Consider the following 18700-nt stretch of genomic DNA (forward strand, 5'->3'; position numbering starts at 1 on the left):
GATTTGGGTGAAGAAAGGGCAATGTACCAAATGTGAGTGACCAATATGACACCATTGAAGATGAAAAAGACATAGAGAGGTACATGGGAGGTACAGACAACAAATATGAACCCTTTTGCACATACAGTACTGCATTGTCAGTGAAGGCAAACATTGGTATATGGGTGGACAGATGGGTGGACAGGCTAAACGACTGGGTATGTCTATGAAATGGGGAGGGTATCCAAGAACATGTATAGGGTTGGCAGACAATGGTCCTATAAGTTTATGTGAATGATCAGAATTCCCAGATGTATAGTAGAGCTGATAAGGGGCAAGGTTGTGGTCACTGCTTGGTCACAGCCAGCTACCCAGAGGGACCGAGTAGTTGAACCTGTGAGCTTGGGACCATAGTTGCAGGGGACATCAAACTCAATTGGCATAACATACTATATAAAACATTGTTCCACCTCCTACTTTGGCAAGTAACGACTGTGATCTTAAAAGCTAGCAAGCTGCCATCTAGGTGCAACGATGGATCTTTCCATGTCCAGAGCAAAGAATGGAGAAAACCAAAATTCATGAAAAGAATTAGTCATAGTGATCTGCAGCCTATACGACTATGAGACCAGAAGAACTAGATGGTGTCCGGCTACCACTGTCATCCACTTGGAAGGGGATCTATGTAGGAGATCCTTGATAGAGGGGAGAACAATGTGGAACAAAACGCAAAATCATTTGGAGAAAAATAAAAAAAGGTGGGGACCAGGTTTGCTGGTCCAATAGAGCCTGGTGGAACCACTGAGACTATGACCCCTAGCTGCCCTTCAGGTCTGGAACTGAACCCACACCTGTGGTTTCCAGCCAAACAAAAGATAAGCATATGAGTTGAACATTCACCTTAGGTAGATACACTCCTTGGGGAGGACAATCATGGGAGAAACATGCACAGGGAAACAGCTCAGGGGGTAAGAGTGCATGGAGAGATGGACACTGGGAAGAGGTAACTATGGGGAGGAAGTGGGAGGGGAGCTGTTGCATTGTGGTAAATTGTGGTCAATATCATGAGACAAAGAGTATGTGAACTGCTGTACGAAACGTGAATTTGCTGTGTAAATCTACACCCATATCACAATTTTTAAAAAAAATGTATAATTTTTCTTTTTTTAAAAAAAGAATTATACTAAAAGGATCTCCAGACCTGGGGGGCAGGGGTCCTGTGGCACTTTTGATGACTGACTGTGGCACTCTTCAGGACTGACCTTTTAAACCCCGTAACCTAAGAAGTGGTGTGATAAAAGAGACTAAGGGACTCTGAACTACTGGAGGAACTGCATTTAAGCCATCTCAAGTAAGTGGAGCTCTCTCTCTCCTGCCTCCTTCACTCCATTCCCCTCCTCCTCCAGAGACAATTCAACAGTCTCGTTTCAATCCATGTCTGGCTTTAAATAATCCTCACATTCAGAAAGTTCTTCATTTACCCAAAATCCCTTCTGGTAGAGTTAAAACCAGGGCTTTGGACCAGTTCTTCCGGGTTCATTCATGGCTGACAAAATAAAACTACAACAGCCGATTTTTTTAAATGTGGGTGAACCAGAACAGTAACTGAATGGGAAAAATTACAGGTGGATGCCCTGCTAGAAATTTAATCTCTTAGAAAACAAGGGCAGCAAGCATGTTGCATAGCAACCAAATCTCTTGACATGCAGTAAGAAACACTGGTGCCCACTCAAAGATGGCTGCGAAACACACTTCTTTGAATATCACTCTTCACAGTGCTGCCAATAACTGAATGTCCTATAGCAGGCTCCTGAAAGGGCTCACCGTGCCTCTTCTGAGTTTCCCATTGCACAGCTTCAATTCTAATGTTCCCCATTCTGGTTATCATCCTACATCATTCAAATTTTTTAAAATTTGGGTTTGCTGATTTCGCTTCATCAGCCATGACTGAACCGGTTCAAACCTCTTGTTAATACCTGTTTCCTCAGTGGAAATCTGGAACAGCTGGTTCCCATTTTCTTTATAGCAACTCTTTTTTAAAAGATTCATAGGCCTATAAAGGACTCCCACACTAATTTCACCACAGGCAGATAGCTCCCGTCTCTCAAGCATTTTCCAAGAATTATTTTCCTATATATTCATCAATAACTACTTTCCAAGTCTGTGGACATCTAACTCATTGAACAAATTTCCACAGCTGAAAAAAAGACAATAGGCTCTATCCAATAAGGGGAAAAGGGGCATAAGGACTTTGGGTTTTACCTGAATTGCTAAACACTTGTTTTTGTGAAGACACTGTGAATTTGAAGTTTAGGACAGAAGACAACTAAAACCAGAACAGAGTGCTTATGTCTAAGTAGAGAGGCATGTGGGGATGATGACCAATCTCTGGCCAAGTGCCTACAGCTCTGCTCAAGAACATCACCTCTCTGTATGAGCAAGTGAGGTATCTTAGAATTCTGACAAACAGCACCCAATGTTGGTCTCTCAAAGAAATGCTGTAGCTCTGCCTTCCCCCTATATCTCAAACTGTTTCTTCTCTAATTTTTTTTTCCTTCCAAATCTGGAGAAATACAAAAGATCTTCAGTTGAATTTTAGAAGCAAAGAACATATGGTCTTGAACATCTGTGCTTTTCCCAAGCTATTTTTTTCCATTATTGTCAAGAGAAAAGTTTAGTGGAATGTTTCTCCACAGAGGCACAAGTCTATAATGCTCCCTGTTGATTACATATAAAAGACACAAAATATTAGTTTATTAAAAGCAGCTTCAACCATTCCTGTACAAAGCCATTCTCCGACAGAACAGATTTATGAAGTAACAGCTGAAAGGTATGCAGATCACAAGATACATGACAAATGTACTTTATTACATGGATCAGAAAAACCATATGTACTAGTGGTTACTGTACAATGATACACAACACCCAACTAAGACCATTCAAAGGTTTTGCTGATATTGAAAACTATAAAGACACAATGTTAGATTGAGAAAGTGTTTCATAAGATAGAATAATGCTAAGACAATTCACCGCTTTAGGAAATTAAATACATTCTGCATATTATAAACTTAATGTATTATAAAACTATACCATACTTTAAATTAAAATTGGAAGGACTTTACCCCATTCATTGGTTAAAGCACATGTTTTATAACGTTTTTCCATACTTAAAAGCGTAACTCAGTGGAACGTGGTTAGTGGCCCTAACAACATTAACACATTTAAGATTTCTGATTTTGTGATTTCCATCAAAAAGATACTTAAGTATCTTAAGAGCAAAAGAAGCATGATCCATTTCAGACATGACTACTTCCCGTAAGGCACTGCCAGGCCAGAAAAGGCTTTCACAGCTCTCAACCCAAATTCCAAGCACAACGTCTGAATCTATTCTGCTACATCTCAGCCAAATGGCTATCTGTCCTTAGCTTGACAGGGTAGTACTCCCAAGGCTGCCGACTCCATTTTCCAACATCTTGGTTAGCAACTTCTTTCTTAAATGGAATCAGTCTGTCTCTGTAGTCTCCCATCAGAGGTATTCAATTCTACTCTCTGGAACAGCCTTGCTCCACTACTTAACAACGGAATGACTTTGGACAACTTTACTTACTTCTTCAAAGATCAGTTTCCACATCAGAAAATAGGAAAATAAGTGTATTGATAACATATGGTTATTTTAAGGATTAAATGAAGTAAGTATACATGGAAAGCATTTAGCACAATGCCTGGCACATAATTAAGCATTTCTATAAATGCTGACTGTTGTGTTATTATTACTATTATTCTCCAAGATAAGTGTAATTTAACATCACATTGTAGTTTTCCCTGTGCTCTAAAACATACATTCAATGATGTAAAATTCAGACTTCTTTTTGCAAATAGGCCCTGGCCCCTCTGGCTGCCTGACAGTCCCCTTGGGATAGCAGAATGGGCTGGTGTGAGTACTTAACCACCCCATCCTACCCCCATTAGTGAATCCACAATCAACTCCCAGGGAAGCAGTAGTCAAGAAATCAAAGGATGTATTGTACAGGGCAGATCTGTGCAAAAGACCTCTTTAAAGTACAAAGATGTCACTTTGAAGACTATGGTGCACCTGACCCCAAGCCATGGTATTTTCAATCACCTCATGTGTATGTGAAAGCTGAACAATGAACAAGGATGACCACAGAAGTGTTGATACATGTGAATTATGTTGCTGCTGTTAGGTGCCATTGAGTTGTCTCCAACTCACAGCGACCCCATGTACAGCAGAACAAAACACTGCCCAGTCCTGTGCCAGCTCCATGATCGTTGCTATACCTGAGCCATCATTGTAGCCACTGTGTCAATCCATCTTGTTGAGGGCCTTCACCTTTTTCGTTGACCCTCCACTTTACCAAGCATGGCATCCTTCTCCAGGGAATGGTCCCTTCTGACAACTTGACCAAAGCAAAAGCAGGTGGTACAAAGTCTGGCCATTCTCACTTCCAAGGAGCATTCCGGCTACACTTCTTCCAGGACAGATTTGTTATTTCTTTTAGCAGTCCATGGTACTTTCAGTATTCTTTGCCAACAACACAACTCAAAAGCATCGACTCTTCCTCAATCTTCCTTATTCACTGTCTAGCTCTCAATGAACTGAGATGAATCAATTACAATTTTAGCAAAAAATACGAATATACCATGGACTACCTGAAGAACAAACAAATCCATCTTGGAAGCAGTACATACAGCCAGAATGATCCTTAGAAGCAAGGCTGGCGACACTTCATCCCACTTCTTTGGGCTGAATGGGAAAAATTACAGGTGGATGCCCTGCTAGAAATTTAATGCTTTCAGGAGGGACCAATTCCTAGAGAAGGACATCATGCTTGGTAGAGGGTCAGTGAAAAAGGGGAAGACTTTCAACAAGATGGACTGACACAGTGGCTGCAACACTGGGCTCAAACATAGCAATAATTGTTGAGGATGGTGCAGGACTGGGTAATGTTTTGTTCCATCGTACACAAGAACGCTAGGAGTCAGAACCAACTCAATGGCACTTACCACCACCATTCTCCCCTCTCCTCACGCCATTTACTTATGTAGGTGGTGTCTGCTGCAATGGTGTTTTTATATACTGGCAATTACAGGGGAAAGACATTTATATTTTATGTCTAGACTGAATTTGCATAACTACCAGGTGGCATCAGAAGTAAATGATTTAGAGAGCTGTCAAATTATGGGGATTTCAATCAATGTCATGAAACAAAATCTGTATTAATTGTTCAATGGAAAACCAATTTTTTCTGTAAACTTTCACTCAAATCACAAAAAGTAAAAAGAACAACTAAAAAAGTTAGTTACTTACTTACCTAGCAAACTTCATAAACAGTCCTAACGCCTGTACCTCAATTGCAGCATTTATAAGTTTGGGAATTTCTTGAGGTCTCTTTAGCCTCCTCCTAAGTTTTTATTTTATTCTGTGGCTAGTATTTCACTAGTCTAAACTATATACCACTACCCCTCACCACTAATCCACTTCACAGATATAAATCAAGTAATTTATAGCATTGTTTTTTTCTTTTCCTATTTCTAAAAATCGTATCCCACATAGACAGATTCAAATTTTGAAGATATAAAAATTTCCTTACAAGCACAAATACACTGCAGCATACTTACTTCAGGCAGCATGAGAACTAATGGGAAAAAAACACATCTACATCAATGTGACATGAGAAAAAAAAATTGTGATCAAAACCATTACTTGCCTCCACTTTAGAGCTTCACCTGGAGCTTGCATTTCTTCTCTATTAGTGGCTTGGGTATCACTGATCATGGGTTATAAATTCACCTTTAGGACTGAGAAAGGCCATTCCTAAGGGAGTGCTATCCGCAGAACTCCAGTCTGGTTTAGGTCTAGATTTGAGGAGGGTTCTATAAATCATTTCTCTACTGAAACCTACTCTTTATCTGATTCTGAGGCTGCATCACACCACTCCGGGAAGGAGTGACTCAAAAATAGGCATACCACCTTAAAATTCCCTTTCTATCTTAGCAAGAATTCGCTCATCCTTGAGAAGCAGAATGGCACTGTTAAGAGTATGGGCTCTGGAGCCAGACTACCTGAATTTGAATCACTTCTCTCCCAAACTTCACTAAATGACTTGTGTGCCTCCATTTCCCCACGCCTAAATAATATTAGTGCCTAACTCACAGGATTGCTACGTAGATAGCATAAACACTTAAATAGTTTAGAATTAAATCATTTAGACCAAGGCCCAACAAGAGTAAGCAATCAATAAATGTGAGTAATTTCAATGATCCTTAAACGATATTTTACATTTAAATTCTTTACAAACAAAAATGTTACATTCAATTCCTAATGTGATTTAGCCCATTCAAACCAATTTTAAGAATGATTTTGTGCTTTACTTGAGCTCCATCTGGTGGTTTTACACAATTCTCTGGAAAAACATCAGTGAAATACAAGGATTATAACATTTAAAAAAACAAGCAAATCATCTAAAAGATTAAATTGACATGTATCATCTTCAGGATTAAAGCCACAAACAGTGATCATCTTTTAAACATACTCCTGCCCTAATTTTGGAACACCAGTCTAACTTTCCTGTCAAAATTTGAGAGTAGGAAGAATCTTGCTGGCAGTGAACTCAGTACCTAAAAGAACCCACTCATGACATGGTACGAGACACTTCTTTCCAGCAGCCACCTTTCCAGAGGTCATGACACTCGAGAACGTTTCCCAAATGAATTTTTTGATAGTGGTGGTTTGGTCTTTATTTTGGTAACTTTTAAATCATGATTGGACAAACTTAAGTAAATATCCTAACATCATCAAGAGGCCCTGAAAGTGCTCAAAGCTACTATTAGTGGAGTCGATTAGAGGTTGTCAGCCACAGAACCTAAGAAGACATCCCTAGCAGTGGTCTCTCAGTTCACCTTAATGAAAATCCAGTTAGACGATACCTGACAATGCTGCTCAAATTTATCTAAGTGCTAAGTCTGTAACGTTAATGGTGCAGACAATTCCTAGAAAGAAAAGCAAAAAAAAAAGAGCTAGTGTATTCAGGCTAATATTGTCAATGGATAATTTAGCAACTTTTTAGTTCTTGAGTAAACATTTGTGTATTCACATTTTCCCACAAAGTCTATTTGCTATTTACTACCATACCAAAAGGAGAAAAAAAGGCTACAAACAACATTTTTTTTTAGCTCCTATCTTCTTAGCTTCTTTTTCTTGAAAGAGAAAATATGCTCAATATGTTTCAAAATTATCTATAACTTTTCAGTAAATTAACCACTGAGTAAATTGAGAAGTCTCTTATATTAACTTCAAGATTTTACTGGCATTAAAATAGATTCAAATCTCTTTAAAGATCTGGGTCATTTCCTCTTAATATTGTGCCTGACACAAAGTATATGAACTGATGACCAAGTGACCTCATTCAAGGGAATCTCATTTCTAACTTGGCTGTTCTCTGAAGTTGGCATCCTCTTCTGAGCCATTGCCCAGCTGTCAGTCCCATGAGGGCACACTGTCTTGTACTCTGCGTCCCTAGCACCTGGCAAAGCCCTCAACACACAGGACTCAGTATTTGTTGTTCCAGTAAACAAACTGGATGATGGTGAAATTTGAGGGATAAAGCTAAATTTAGACTGCTTAACTGAAAATAAATTTAAATTGAGTGTACTTAGAAAACTATAGCAAGAAAGGCTCAATTAAAAATCATTTCATTAGACTAGCTATTCCAACAGTATATCCTAGTCCTCAGAAGACTAGTTTCTAGGAGTCACAGTTAAACAGGTTGCTTCGCTGCTAGATCTGTACAGACTACTGCTAATACTCATGGTGATTCTTCAAGTATGTAGCATTTCCCAAATTGCCGTGACCACAAATTTTTTTTTCACCAACCACCCAGAGGAACTGATCCTTAACAACATACTTTGGGATATGTTGCATTATACTATATTAGGCTACACAGTACGAAAACTGAGTAACATTAAACTAGTTCTCAAATAAAATCATAGAGCACACTGATTTGTAAAAACTAAAATATTCTACTTAAAAATTAAGACTTTAAAGAAGCTTGTCTTCTCTACTATGGGAAAATTACTTCTTAACCATTTATTAAAGATAAAAGTCAAACTTCAAGATTTACACTCCTTCTACACTTACTCTGAATTATACAAAATTCAAACTCCAAAGAATCACTGATTGTAAGATCCAATGACTTACATTTAACAATTATGTTTGCATTATAGCTTTCTGTAAATGTGAGTTAGCTTAAACGTGTCAGTATAAGATCATTTGTTTTGTATTTACTGACTGTAATTACCAAGTTGTAAGAACAATTACAAACAGATTAATACTTGACAGAATTTTGCTGTCTGTTAACACATGGAAACTGGAGAACATCTAATTAAAATACCAGTATAGCTTTCATTCACTAAAGAAAATCTTTTAATTAAGTTCCCAAAACAAACTTGAGTTATGTTGGGTTCAAATCAAAGAAAAAGGCCAAGTTAGAATACAGAAATAAATAGTTTTCATGTGGTGGAAGCTGAAATCAATGTATACATTTTAATCAAACATCTACCCCATGTGGCATTTATTTAAGTTTTTAAGTCTACCAGGCTAAACCTTTTGCTGCCTTTGCTGCTTTTGCTTTGTTTTTTCCCTTCTTTTTCTCTCGCTTTGCCTTCAGCTTTTTTCTTTGCCTTTGGTTCATCCATACTGGGTACTGTCCATGCTGGTCCAGAAGACTCTTTTTGTTTCTCTTAATATCGGTCTCCATTTTCATGTCATCTGAATAAAGGATGGAAAAACCATTAACACTCATGTATGAAAGATCAATCCTGTGAAAACACATTAATGCACTAAGAATGTCAGAACTGAAGAGTCTTAACACCTTTGCAAAAGATAAAAAATGTTCCTGTTTTGCAGAATGCTCTTTGACAAAACATTCTGAAAACTTCTTATATATAGCACATTCAATAGGATCACATACATGCTGCCACATGTTCCTACAACGATGAAAAACATAAAAAGTATCTGTGAGTAACTAAGGACATCATCTAGTGAGTCACTGAGAAGTTTTCTAAAGAATATTGCCATGATTGTCCTTTGTAACAGTAAAGGTTAAATAGGAAACAGATATACGGCTTTGAGCTTTAGAGTAAGTGTATAGTTCTGAGCATATGTATGCTATAAGAACATTCCTCAGATTACTTGAGCTAAATAAGATTAAGTTGAGCCAATAAGAAGGGTGCCCCATACTTCTAAAGCTAGGCCTTAGATGTAAATGGACTGATTAGCAATGACTGCCCACTTATAATGAAGTGAACTTGGAACAGGTAGAGTAGTAAGCAGCAGGCTTTGATGACAGAGATGGGCCAAAGAGAGGAAAGACAGATAAATCCTGAGGCTCCCACACCCACAGAGTTAGCTCTACTGACAAGAGGCTTGTCAGGAAACTCAGCACAGCCATACTGCGGTCACACCCATCACCAACCTTACCTATCATAAACCACTGTGTGCCTCCTGCAGCACCTCATGATAGTACATAAGGCCTTAAATGAGCTCTACTACCTGACACTATATTAATTTATTTATCCGATTTATGTTCTGTCTCCTCCAGTACAGTGTAAATTCCATTAGGATGGTTGCCATTTCTGCTATTCATTACTGTTTTCACAATGCCTACAATACTGCTTGGTACATAGAGCCACAAAATAAACTGTTGAATGAGTACTTCAGGTACTATCTCAAGGACCAGGGATATAGTAGTCTTATAAACTCCTTACCCTTATGGAGTTTACAATGTTCTTTTGAGGGAAAAATAGCAAAGTAAGCAAACAAAAATAAAATTTCAGCCTGCAGTAAGTGGTTTAAAAGAGAGGAACAGGGGCCGGATTAAAAACATAGTAGGCTCTGGAAAGCATGGGATGACAATGAGGGGTTTTAATCAGAGAAGTGACAAACTCTGGTTTATGCTCTTTAAAAAAAAAACTGGTTGTATGTAGAAGGCAAATCACAAGGGAACAAGAGCTGAAGCAGAAAGAAGCAAAAAAAGCTGTTGTCACGGTATAGGCAACAGTTGACAGTGGTTTGGATAAAGGTAACGGCATGAAGCTAGAGAGAAATGGATATCCCCAATACAGTAAGATCTGCTAATGGTTTAGATGTGGAGGATAAAGGAAAGAGGGATGAAGAATGACCACGAGGTTTGTGGCTGATGATATTAGGTAGGGAAGAGGCAGTTGAAGAAACAGAAATAAGGAGAAATATGAGCTTGAGGTGGAGATGAGGAATGATCCTTATACAGGCAGATTACGAAATGGGGAGACTCTCTCACCTCGGTCTCATCTCCCATTTAGCTCCTGGATACTCCAAGAATGAGGGCAGTAAGACACTCCCCTAGGAAGAACATGAGAGGATTTCTGTCTACAGATGATGATCAACCCAAAAGACCTACAGGTACTGGTAAAGGAGATTTCCCAATAAAACTACCTGGGACCTGTCCAATGAAGCCTACCAGTTAATGACATTCCCTCACGCCAGCCCTTCAGCTTCCAATCATTGTAGTCCCTCACTTTTGAATACAAACAATCAAATTCTTTAGATAGTTGAGAAAAAGCTCTAGTATGAAAGACAGACACAAAAAATAAAGGAATTGGGTGGGTGGGTGGGGAGGGGAGACCCAAGAAGAAAAATAAACTATGCACGAAGTACATCAAAATTTCAAAAACAAACCACGATTAACACCCTGAGAGCTTACAAAGAATATATTAAGAACAGGAAGCTATTAAATCTGTAAAACACCGCATAATGTGGATGAACTTGGAGGACATTATGCTGAGTGAAATAAGTCAATCACAAAAGGACAAATATTGTATTAGTCTGTTATTGTAAAAGTTAAGGAAAGGGAATGTTCTTTGTTGGTTACCAGGGGTGAGAGAGGAGGGGAGGGAACGCTGTTAGACAGATAGAGATAAGTATTGATTTGGGTGAAGAGAAGGGCAATGTACCAAATGTGAGTGACCAATATGGCAACACCGTGGATGAGAAAGACATAGAGAGGTACATGGGAGGTATAGACAACAAATATGAACCCTCTTGCACATACAGTACTGCGTTGTCAGTGAAGGCAAACATGGGTATATAGATGGATAGATGGGTGGACAGGCTAAATGATTAGGTATGTCTATGAAATGGGGAGTGTATCCAAGAACATATATAGGGTTGGCAGACAATGGTCTTATATGTTTATGTGAATGATCAGAATTCCCAGGTGTATAGTAGAGCTGACAAGAGGCAAGGTTGTGGTCACTGCTTGGTCACAACCAGCTACCCAGAGGGACCAGAGTAGTTGAACATGCGGGCATGGGACCATAGTCGCAGGGAACATCAAGCTCAATTGGCATAACATACTGTACAAAACATTGTTCCACCTCCTACTTTGGCGAGTAGCGACTGGGATCTTAAAAGCTAGCAAGCTGCCATCTAGATGCAACAATGGGTCTCTCCTCGTCCAGAGCAAGAAGAATGAAGAAAACCAAAATTCATGGAAACAATTAGTGCTAGCGACTGGTACACCATCCATCCGATCTGCAGCCTATACAACTGTGAGACCAGAAGAACTAGATGGTGCCCGGCTACCACTGTCATCCACTTGGAAGAGGATCTATGTAGGAGATCCTTGATAGAGAGGGAGAACAATGTGGAACAAAACTCAAAATCATTTGGAGGAGAAAAAAAAAGGTGGGGGGGACCAGAATTGTTGGTCCGATACAGCCTGGTGGAGCCACTGAGACTATCGCCCCTAACTGCTCTTCAGGTCTGGAATTGAACCCACACCTGTGGTTTCCAGCCAAACAAAGTACAGGCATGTGAGTTAAACATTTACCTCAAGTAGATACACTCCTTGGAGAGAACAATCATGGGAAAAAGAAGGGCTGCTTATGCACAGGGAGACAGCTCAGGGGGCAAGAGTATATGGAGGGATGGACACTGGGAAGAGGTAACTATGGGGAGGAAGTGGGAGGGGAGCTGTTGCATTGTGGTAGACTGTGGTCAATGACATGAGACAAAGTATATGTGAACTGCTGTATGGAAGTCAATTTGCTCTGTAAATCTTCACCCAAATCACAATTAAAAAAAAAAAGAACAGGAAGCTATTAAAAAAATAAAGGGGATGGGTGGGTACTTAAGTAAAAGAACAAAAAACAACTCTGGAAAACTAAAATACTATAGCAATAATAGAAAACACAAAATTGGAAGATAAAGTTATGGAAAGTATAACAAAAAGGAAAAGAAACAGAAAACAGGATGCCAAAGGGGCAGGGAGGCCGCATCTTCAGACCTCCTCTAACCCCACGAAAGGAAGACAGAAGCACCAACAGTAGCCCAAGGCCTATTCCTGTAAGGCCAGACATGCCACCTCCCTCCAGCCCTTTCATGAACCCTGATACCAACCGTTCCTCCCACAGCACCCACCACCTCTTTGCTGGGTGTGATAATTTGCTGCAGTGGCCACACAGAACTCACAGATTATGGGGTTTATTAGGGAAGCACCAGCAAACAATTAAAGTTCATAAATGCACCCAGTCTCTCGCAGCTGGCCGACTCACTCAGCAGCTGGCAATCTCACTAGCACATCACTCTCTCAGTAGTGTGTGTCTCTTGTGTCTCTCAAGAACGCATTTCTCTCAGCAGCACGTCTTTCTCAGCCAGCAGCCAGAGAGACTCCTTCTGCCTCTAGGAGGGCTCCTTTTGAGCCTGGTAGAGTGAACCAATTCCAACATCAGAATTCTATACAACTGAGAGAGAACTTCCCAGAAGATTACTTTGTGCCACTCACAACAGAAATACTTTACATGGATAACTTTATCAGGAGCTACTTAGTTGCTCATGGCAAATTCCACCATGGAGTTCACAAAGACTTAAGGCTAGAAAAGCCACACTATGTAATTTACTACACTGCACAGGACAGAAAAGAAAATTAGAGGATTGATCCAAGAAATTCAGGAATGAATGGGCATCTAGTAATCAGATGATATAAAGAACTCTTAACTCCCATGAACCACAGTCTTCTCTAGGCTGAGACCAGAAGAACTAGATAGTGCCTGTCTGCCACTACCAATCATGCTGACCAGACACACAACAGAAGATCCTGGTTAGAATTGGAGATAAAGATAGAACAAAACCCAAATTCACACAAAAAAGACCAGACTTACTGACAGACAATGGGGGAACTCTTAGGACTGTTGCCCTAAGTCACCCTTCTAATGTGGAATTGAAGCCACTCCCAAAGGCCACTTCTTAACCAAATAATAGACTGGCCTATAAAATAAACCGTAACACTGTGATCCTTAGAATAATCAACTATACGAGACCAAACAGGCAACATTTGCCCCAAAACAAAGATGAGAAAGCAGGAAGTGGGCAGGGAAACCAAAGGAATGGAAACAGGAACCCACGAAACAGGACAGCACTGACCCATTGCAAGGATTGCAACCAATGCCACGAAACAGCGTGTGTATGAAATATTGAATAGAAAACTGATATGCTATGAACACTTTCACCTAAAAAACAAAAAATTTTCAAATAAAGAGAGAAAATAATACACAGACACACAGACACAAAGAGCTCTTAAATAACAAAATGACAACTCAATTTAAAAAGATGAAAAGGACTTGACAGACATTTCTCCAAAGAAGATATAAAAAGGCCAATAAATCAGTCAACATCATTAGAATCATTACCATGTTTGAGTCCGTTGTTGTGGCTATTCATCAGTCATTGAAGAAATGAAAACCAAAACCACCGTGAGATACCACCTCACACCTGCTAAGCTGGTTATGGTAAAAATAACAAGAACAAAAACTGAAAAATAACTAATACTGGCTAGGAGATGGAGAAATTGGAGTCCTTGTACATTGTACATTGTACATTGCTGGTGGAAATATAAAATAGTGCAGCAATGTGGAAAACAGTTTAGCAGTTTCTCAAAACAAATAAAAAAAACCCATAGCATTACATATTACCCAGGAATTTCACTCTCAAGTATATAACCCCCAAGTGAAACATATATGCAAACAAAAACTTGTATATACATATTCACAGCAGCACTATTTACAACAGCCAAAAAATGAAAATAACTCACATGTCTATCAACAGATGAACTGGACATAGAAAATATATATACACACACAATATACAATATTGTATAAATACATACAATATATATACACAATGGAATATTTTTCAGCCATAAAAAGGGATGAAATACCGATACACACACAACATAGATGAACCTTGAAAACATGCTAAATTAAAGAAGCCAGACACAAAAGGCTACATATTGTATCATTCCATTTATGTCAAATATACAAAATAAGTAAACCCATAGAGACAAAAAGCAGATTAGAGTTTGTAAGGAATGAGAGGAGGTGGGAAAGGGAAGAAACTAATGAGTATGGGATTTTTTTGGGGGGGTGATAAAAATGTTTTAGAATTAGATAGATATGATGGATGCACAACATTGTGAAAGTAGTAAATGGTCCTGAACTGTAAACTTTAAAAAAATTAATTTTTTAAATTTTACATAAAAAAAAAAATGACTACTAGTGGGGTGTGTGTGTGTGTGTGAGAGTGAGAGAGAGAGAGAGAGAGAGAGAGAGAGAGAGAGAGAGAGAAAATGGAAATGGTAAGCAATGCAAGCAATGCAAACTGTTTCAAGAAGTTGCAACAAGTGCAGTTAAATAAAGCAGTGGATGGGACAAATGTTAGGTCAAGGGAAGGTTCATTCTTCCTCCCCCCCCTTTACTCTTTCAATATTTATGTGAAGATGTTGATGCTGCTGGGAATGACCCAGCAAAGGAGGAAAGATTTATAAAAAGATTACTGTGTGAGTACAGTCCATCAGAAGGCAAACAGGGAAAGGACTCAGAACACTAGTGGAGAAACCGGCCTTCGAAAGAAGTATTAATCAAAGGAGAACAGAAACTATATATTCAGAGGCTTATAGATTTGAGTAGTAAGGAGATGAGGGTATTTCTCTTCTTTTTCAAAAGAGGTGAGGTAAAAAGCTTTTTATAGTTTTTATTAGTGTAGGGTAGCAGAGGTATGGAATGGGAAAAAATAAATGGACATTCTGAAGAAACGGGAAAGGAAACGTCTAGGATTGGAAGGTTGAAGGATGCTGCTTTCTTCCTTCATCATAGTACACCAAATAGATAGACTTTAAGAGTCTGGACATTGAGAGCAGTTCATTCAGTGTATGGCCAAATTACATTAGGAAGTGAAAAACAAGGTAGCTTTTCTGCTGAAATTAGCATCACATACTCTAAACTTTAAAATTAGCATCACATAGCTTCAAACTTTAGAGTGTGATTAAGACACAGAGGTCTCTAGAACCTGTCAAAATCAAATACAGCAAAAATTTGTGATTTTAAGAATAATAGTATAAGGACTTAAGGAACTCTGGTAGTATAGTGGTTAAGGTATTTGGCTGCTAACCAAAACAAGGTCGTGGTTTGAACCCACCAGCCACTTCACGGAAGAAAAATGGGGCAGCTAGCTTCCATAAAGGTTTACAGGCTTGGAAACCCTAATTAAGGGTTGCTATGAGTTGGAATCAACTCGGTGGCAGTGAGTTTGGTTTTGGTTTGGAGCATAAGGACTCATAGAACAGGAACTATATCTTGCAAAGGGTAAAATGAAGAAAGACCTCCTAGATTCTGATTGAACTGTTGTTTAGATCTGTCTATTCCTATAGTATACCTATTCCTGAGACATTTAGGCAACCATGAAAGACCCATCCTGAATGACCCAAAATATGCCTATTCACATGAGCTGGCTTTAAAATAATTCAGAATATAATCTCTATGAGTACAAGCCTTCAAAGAATAAAAATGTGGGCATGGCAGGAAGAAGTTTGCAGGGGAGTATGTGAGGGTGAAGGAAGGCCAAAAAGGGAAAAAGTCACAGAAAGGAAAATGATAAAAAAATAGATAGACACACACACACACACACACACACACACAGAATCCCCATTGTCATCAAGTTGATTCTGACTTGCAGCAATCCCATAGGACAACAGAACTGCCCCACAGGGTTTCTAAGGCTGTAAATCTTTAATAGAGTAGACTGCCTCATCTTTCTTCCATGGAACAGCTAGTTGTTTGAACTGCCAACCTTTGGTTAACAGCTGAGCACTTAAATCACTGTACCACCAGAGCTCCTCATACACCAAAAAACCAAACCCATTGCCTTTGAGTCTATTCAGATTCATAGCAATTCCCACTGGGTTTCCAAGGCTGTAAATCTTTACAGGAGTAGATTGCTTCATCTTCCTTCTGCAGACCAGCTGGTGGGTTTGAACCACTGACATTCTGGTTAGCAGGCAAATGCATTACCCGCTATACCACAAAAGCTCCTTATACATACATATGTACGTATAATACAAATCCATGAACTCACCTTTCTCATCATTCATCTCACACTGCATTTTTTCTTGACAATGTTTGGGTGCCACAATTGTTGCTATCTCTTGAACATCTTTCATTAAAACATCACCATCTACTTTGAGAATATTTTTAAGTCTGCTGAGCTCCTTTGGGGCATTCTTTTTTCTCTTTTCAGCACGCATCTTCCTTTTCCACTTACTCCGTAAGCTTTTAGCCATGTTTTAACTGGAAAGTTAACAAAAATACATACACAAAAACATATTTACTACACCGCTCCCCCCAAAAGAGGCAACTCCTTAGAAAACCAGGCCAACAGATACCTCTACAAAACACAAAGGGAAAGTGAAACGATTTATGATGATTTAACATGTAATTTACGTGAGAATCAAGATGGCACATACAGTCATTACATAAGAATTGAGAACACCAACATCCATCAGTGTCCATTCCTTTAGCAAACCAAAAATGAAGCCAATTCTGAAAGCTCCTTCAAGTTTCCTTACAAAGTAAGAAATTTAATTTCTCCAGAATGCAAAGAGCATCATCATCTTACATTTCTAAACAGTTTACAAATTACAAAACGTTTTTATAAACATCTTTTATTGAATCATGATTTTCCCCAAACCTACCCCTACTCTCTCCCCCTCATTATTCACCCTGTTCCTCATTATAGCCAACCTATTTTAAATTTGTCTTGCTTTCTCTACAATCCTCAATCCCAGTCCCAAGATGGTTAGTGTGAGCATTTAAAAGCCTGTAGCATGTCACTACTTTTCAACCTGCCCCTGCCTCTTCCTTTAACTCTACCTCATCCCACTCTCCACCTCCAGGCTCCAATTACATCGGAAAGAGTCCAAATTATGTCCACCTCAGTACCTTTACATTTGTTGTTCCTCTGCCTGGAAAATGCTCTTCCCAAGGATCAAGTACTCCTTCACGTGGCGTAAACTGCACTACCTGAGAGCTTCTCTGACGCAGGTATGCTGCCCTCCCTTTAGTCATTATCCCATCATCCGTTTATTTCTTTAAAACGTGATACAACTTGAAATTATCTAAATTTTCTGTTTCCTACTGGATCCATGAAGGCAGGAACAAAGTATATTTTGACTGAGTACACTTTGTTCACAGTTGGATCCTCCAATGCATGTAAAGGACAAATATTTACCAAATGGAAAACTAAAAAACACACTCCTTGAGTGACAATTTTTGAACGCCAGCAACCAAATTCACTCTGCCCTTTGTCCACAACAACTCAAGCCCCTTGAGGGACTGAGACAGGACTGTGAAGGAGGCACAAAAAATGTTAAACGCTGGACTACTAGCTAAAAGGCTGGCAGGTCGAACCCACCTAGAAGCGCCTCAGAAGGCACATCTGGTGATCTTCCGAAAGGTCACAACTTCAATTCGATGACAACAACCTTAAGGATCGGGGTTAACCTGCGCACGGGGAAGTCGCATGGCTGCCCTCAGACCACGGGAACCCCTCGCCTTTGAGGGAAGCCTGAGTCTAAGGGCCACGCTTGGTTCAGAGAGGGACAAGAATGTGCTGACATTTTCTGTAAGCGGCGGAATCAAGTCCAATGCCCAACGCCCTACCAAGGAGGTTCTGAACTCACCTAGGAAGACTCTGAAGCTCACATGCAGCAACAAATCACACCGGCCGGAAGTCTCTGCACTTCCCCCTTCCTGTAGTCCTACTTTTCAGCGGGCGCGCTGCACGCTGGGAGCCAAAATCTCCAGGGAAGGCCTCGAGAGGCGTGGTCTTCGGGAGCCCGCCACTGACGCAACTTTTATTCTCAGAGAGAGGCGTAGGGGTGGGCTTTGGAAATGCGGGAAAGAATACTGCTGGCAGTTCGGGTCCTTGCTAGGCCTGCTTCCAGGCTGTGGGCTGGGTGGCCCTGAGAATCAAACCAAAGAAGTGAACTAACTGGGCCAGGTGAACGTACTTGTCAGATAGGGAACTCGGAGTCGACCTTTTGATCCCACACCGCATCATCGGTCCCCTAATACTCTTCGTTCTCCTTAGTGGAACATCTAAGGTCACATGTTCTTCTAGCTGCCTAATTGGGATCATTGTTCTTCATTTGCAGCCTTTAAATTTTCCCAACCTGGATGATGTTTTCATGGTTGTACACGTATTTCAAAAGCTTACCAAATTGTTCACTTTAAATATATGCAGTTTGTTGTATGTCAGTTATGTTGTTGTTGTTGTTAAGTGCCGTTGAGTCGTTTCCGACTCATAGCGACCCCATGCACAGCAGAACGAAAC

At 39.7% G+C, this 18700-nt stretch overlaps 1 protein-coding gene across 1 annotated transcript; it reads right to left on the minus strand.

Moving 5' to 3' along the window:
* Positions 1-8588: 8588 nt before the first annotated feature.
* On the minus strand, positions 8589-16649 carry LLPH (LLP homolog, long-term synaptic facilitation factor). Its single transcript, XM_007942744.1, has 2 exons — positions 16445-16649; positions 8589-8767 (listed from the first exon to the last, which is right to left on the minus strand). Exons 1-2 carry the CDS (start codon positions 16647-16649, stop codon positions 8589-8591), a joined length of 384 nt encoding a protein of 127 aa, XP_007940935.1.
* Positions 16650-18700: the final 2051 nt, after the last annotated feature.

Source organism: Orycteropus afer, unplaced genomic scaffold, assembly GCF_000298275.1.
Source record: "Orycteropus afer afer isolate SDZICR_OR568_19922 unplaced genomic scaffold, OryAfe1.0 scaffold00097, whole genome shotgun sequence".
Classification (NCBI taxonomy): Eukaryota; Metazoa; Chordata; class Mammalia; order Tubulidentata; family Orycteropodidae; genus Orycteropus; species Orycteropus afer.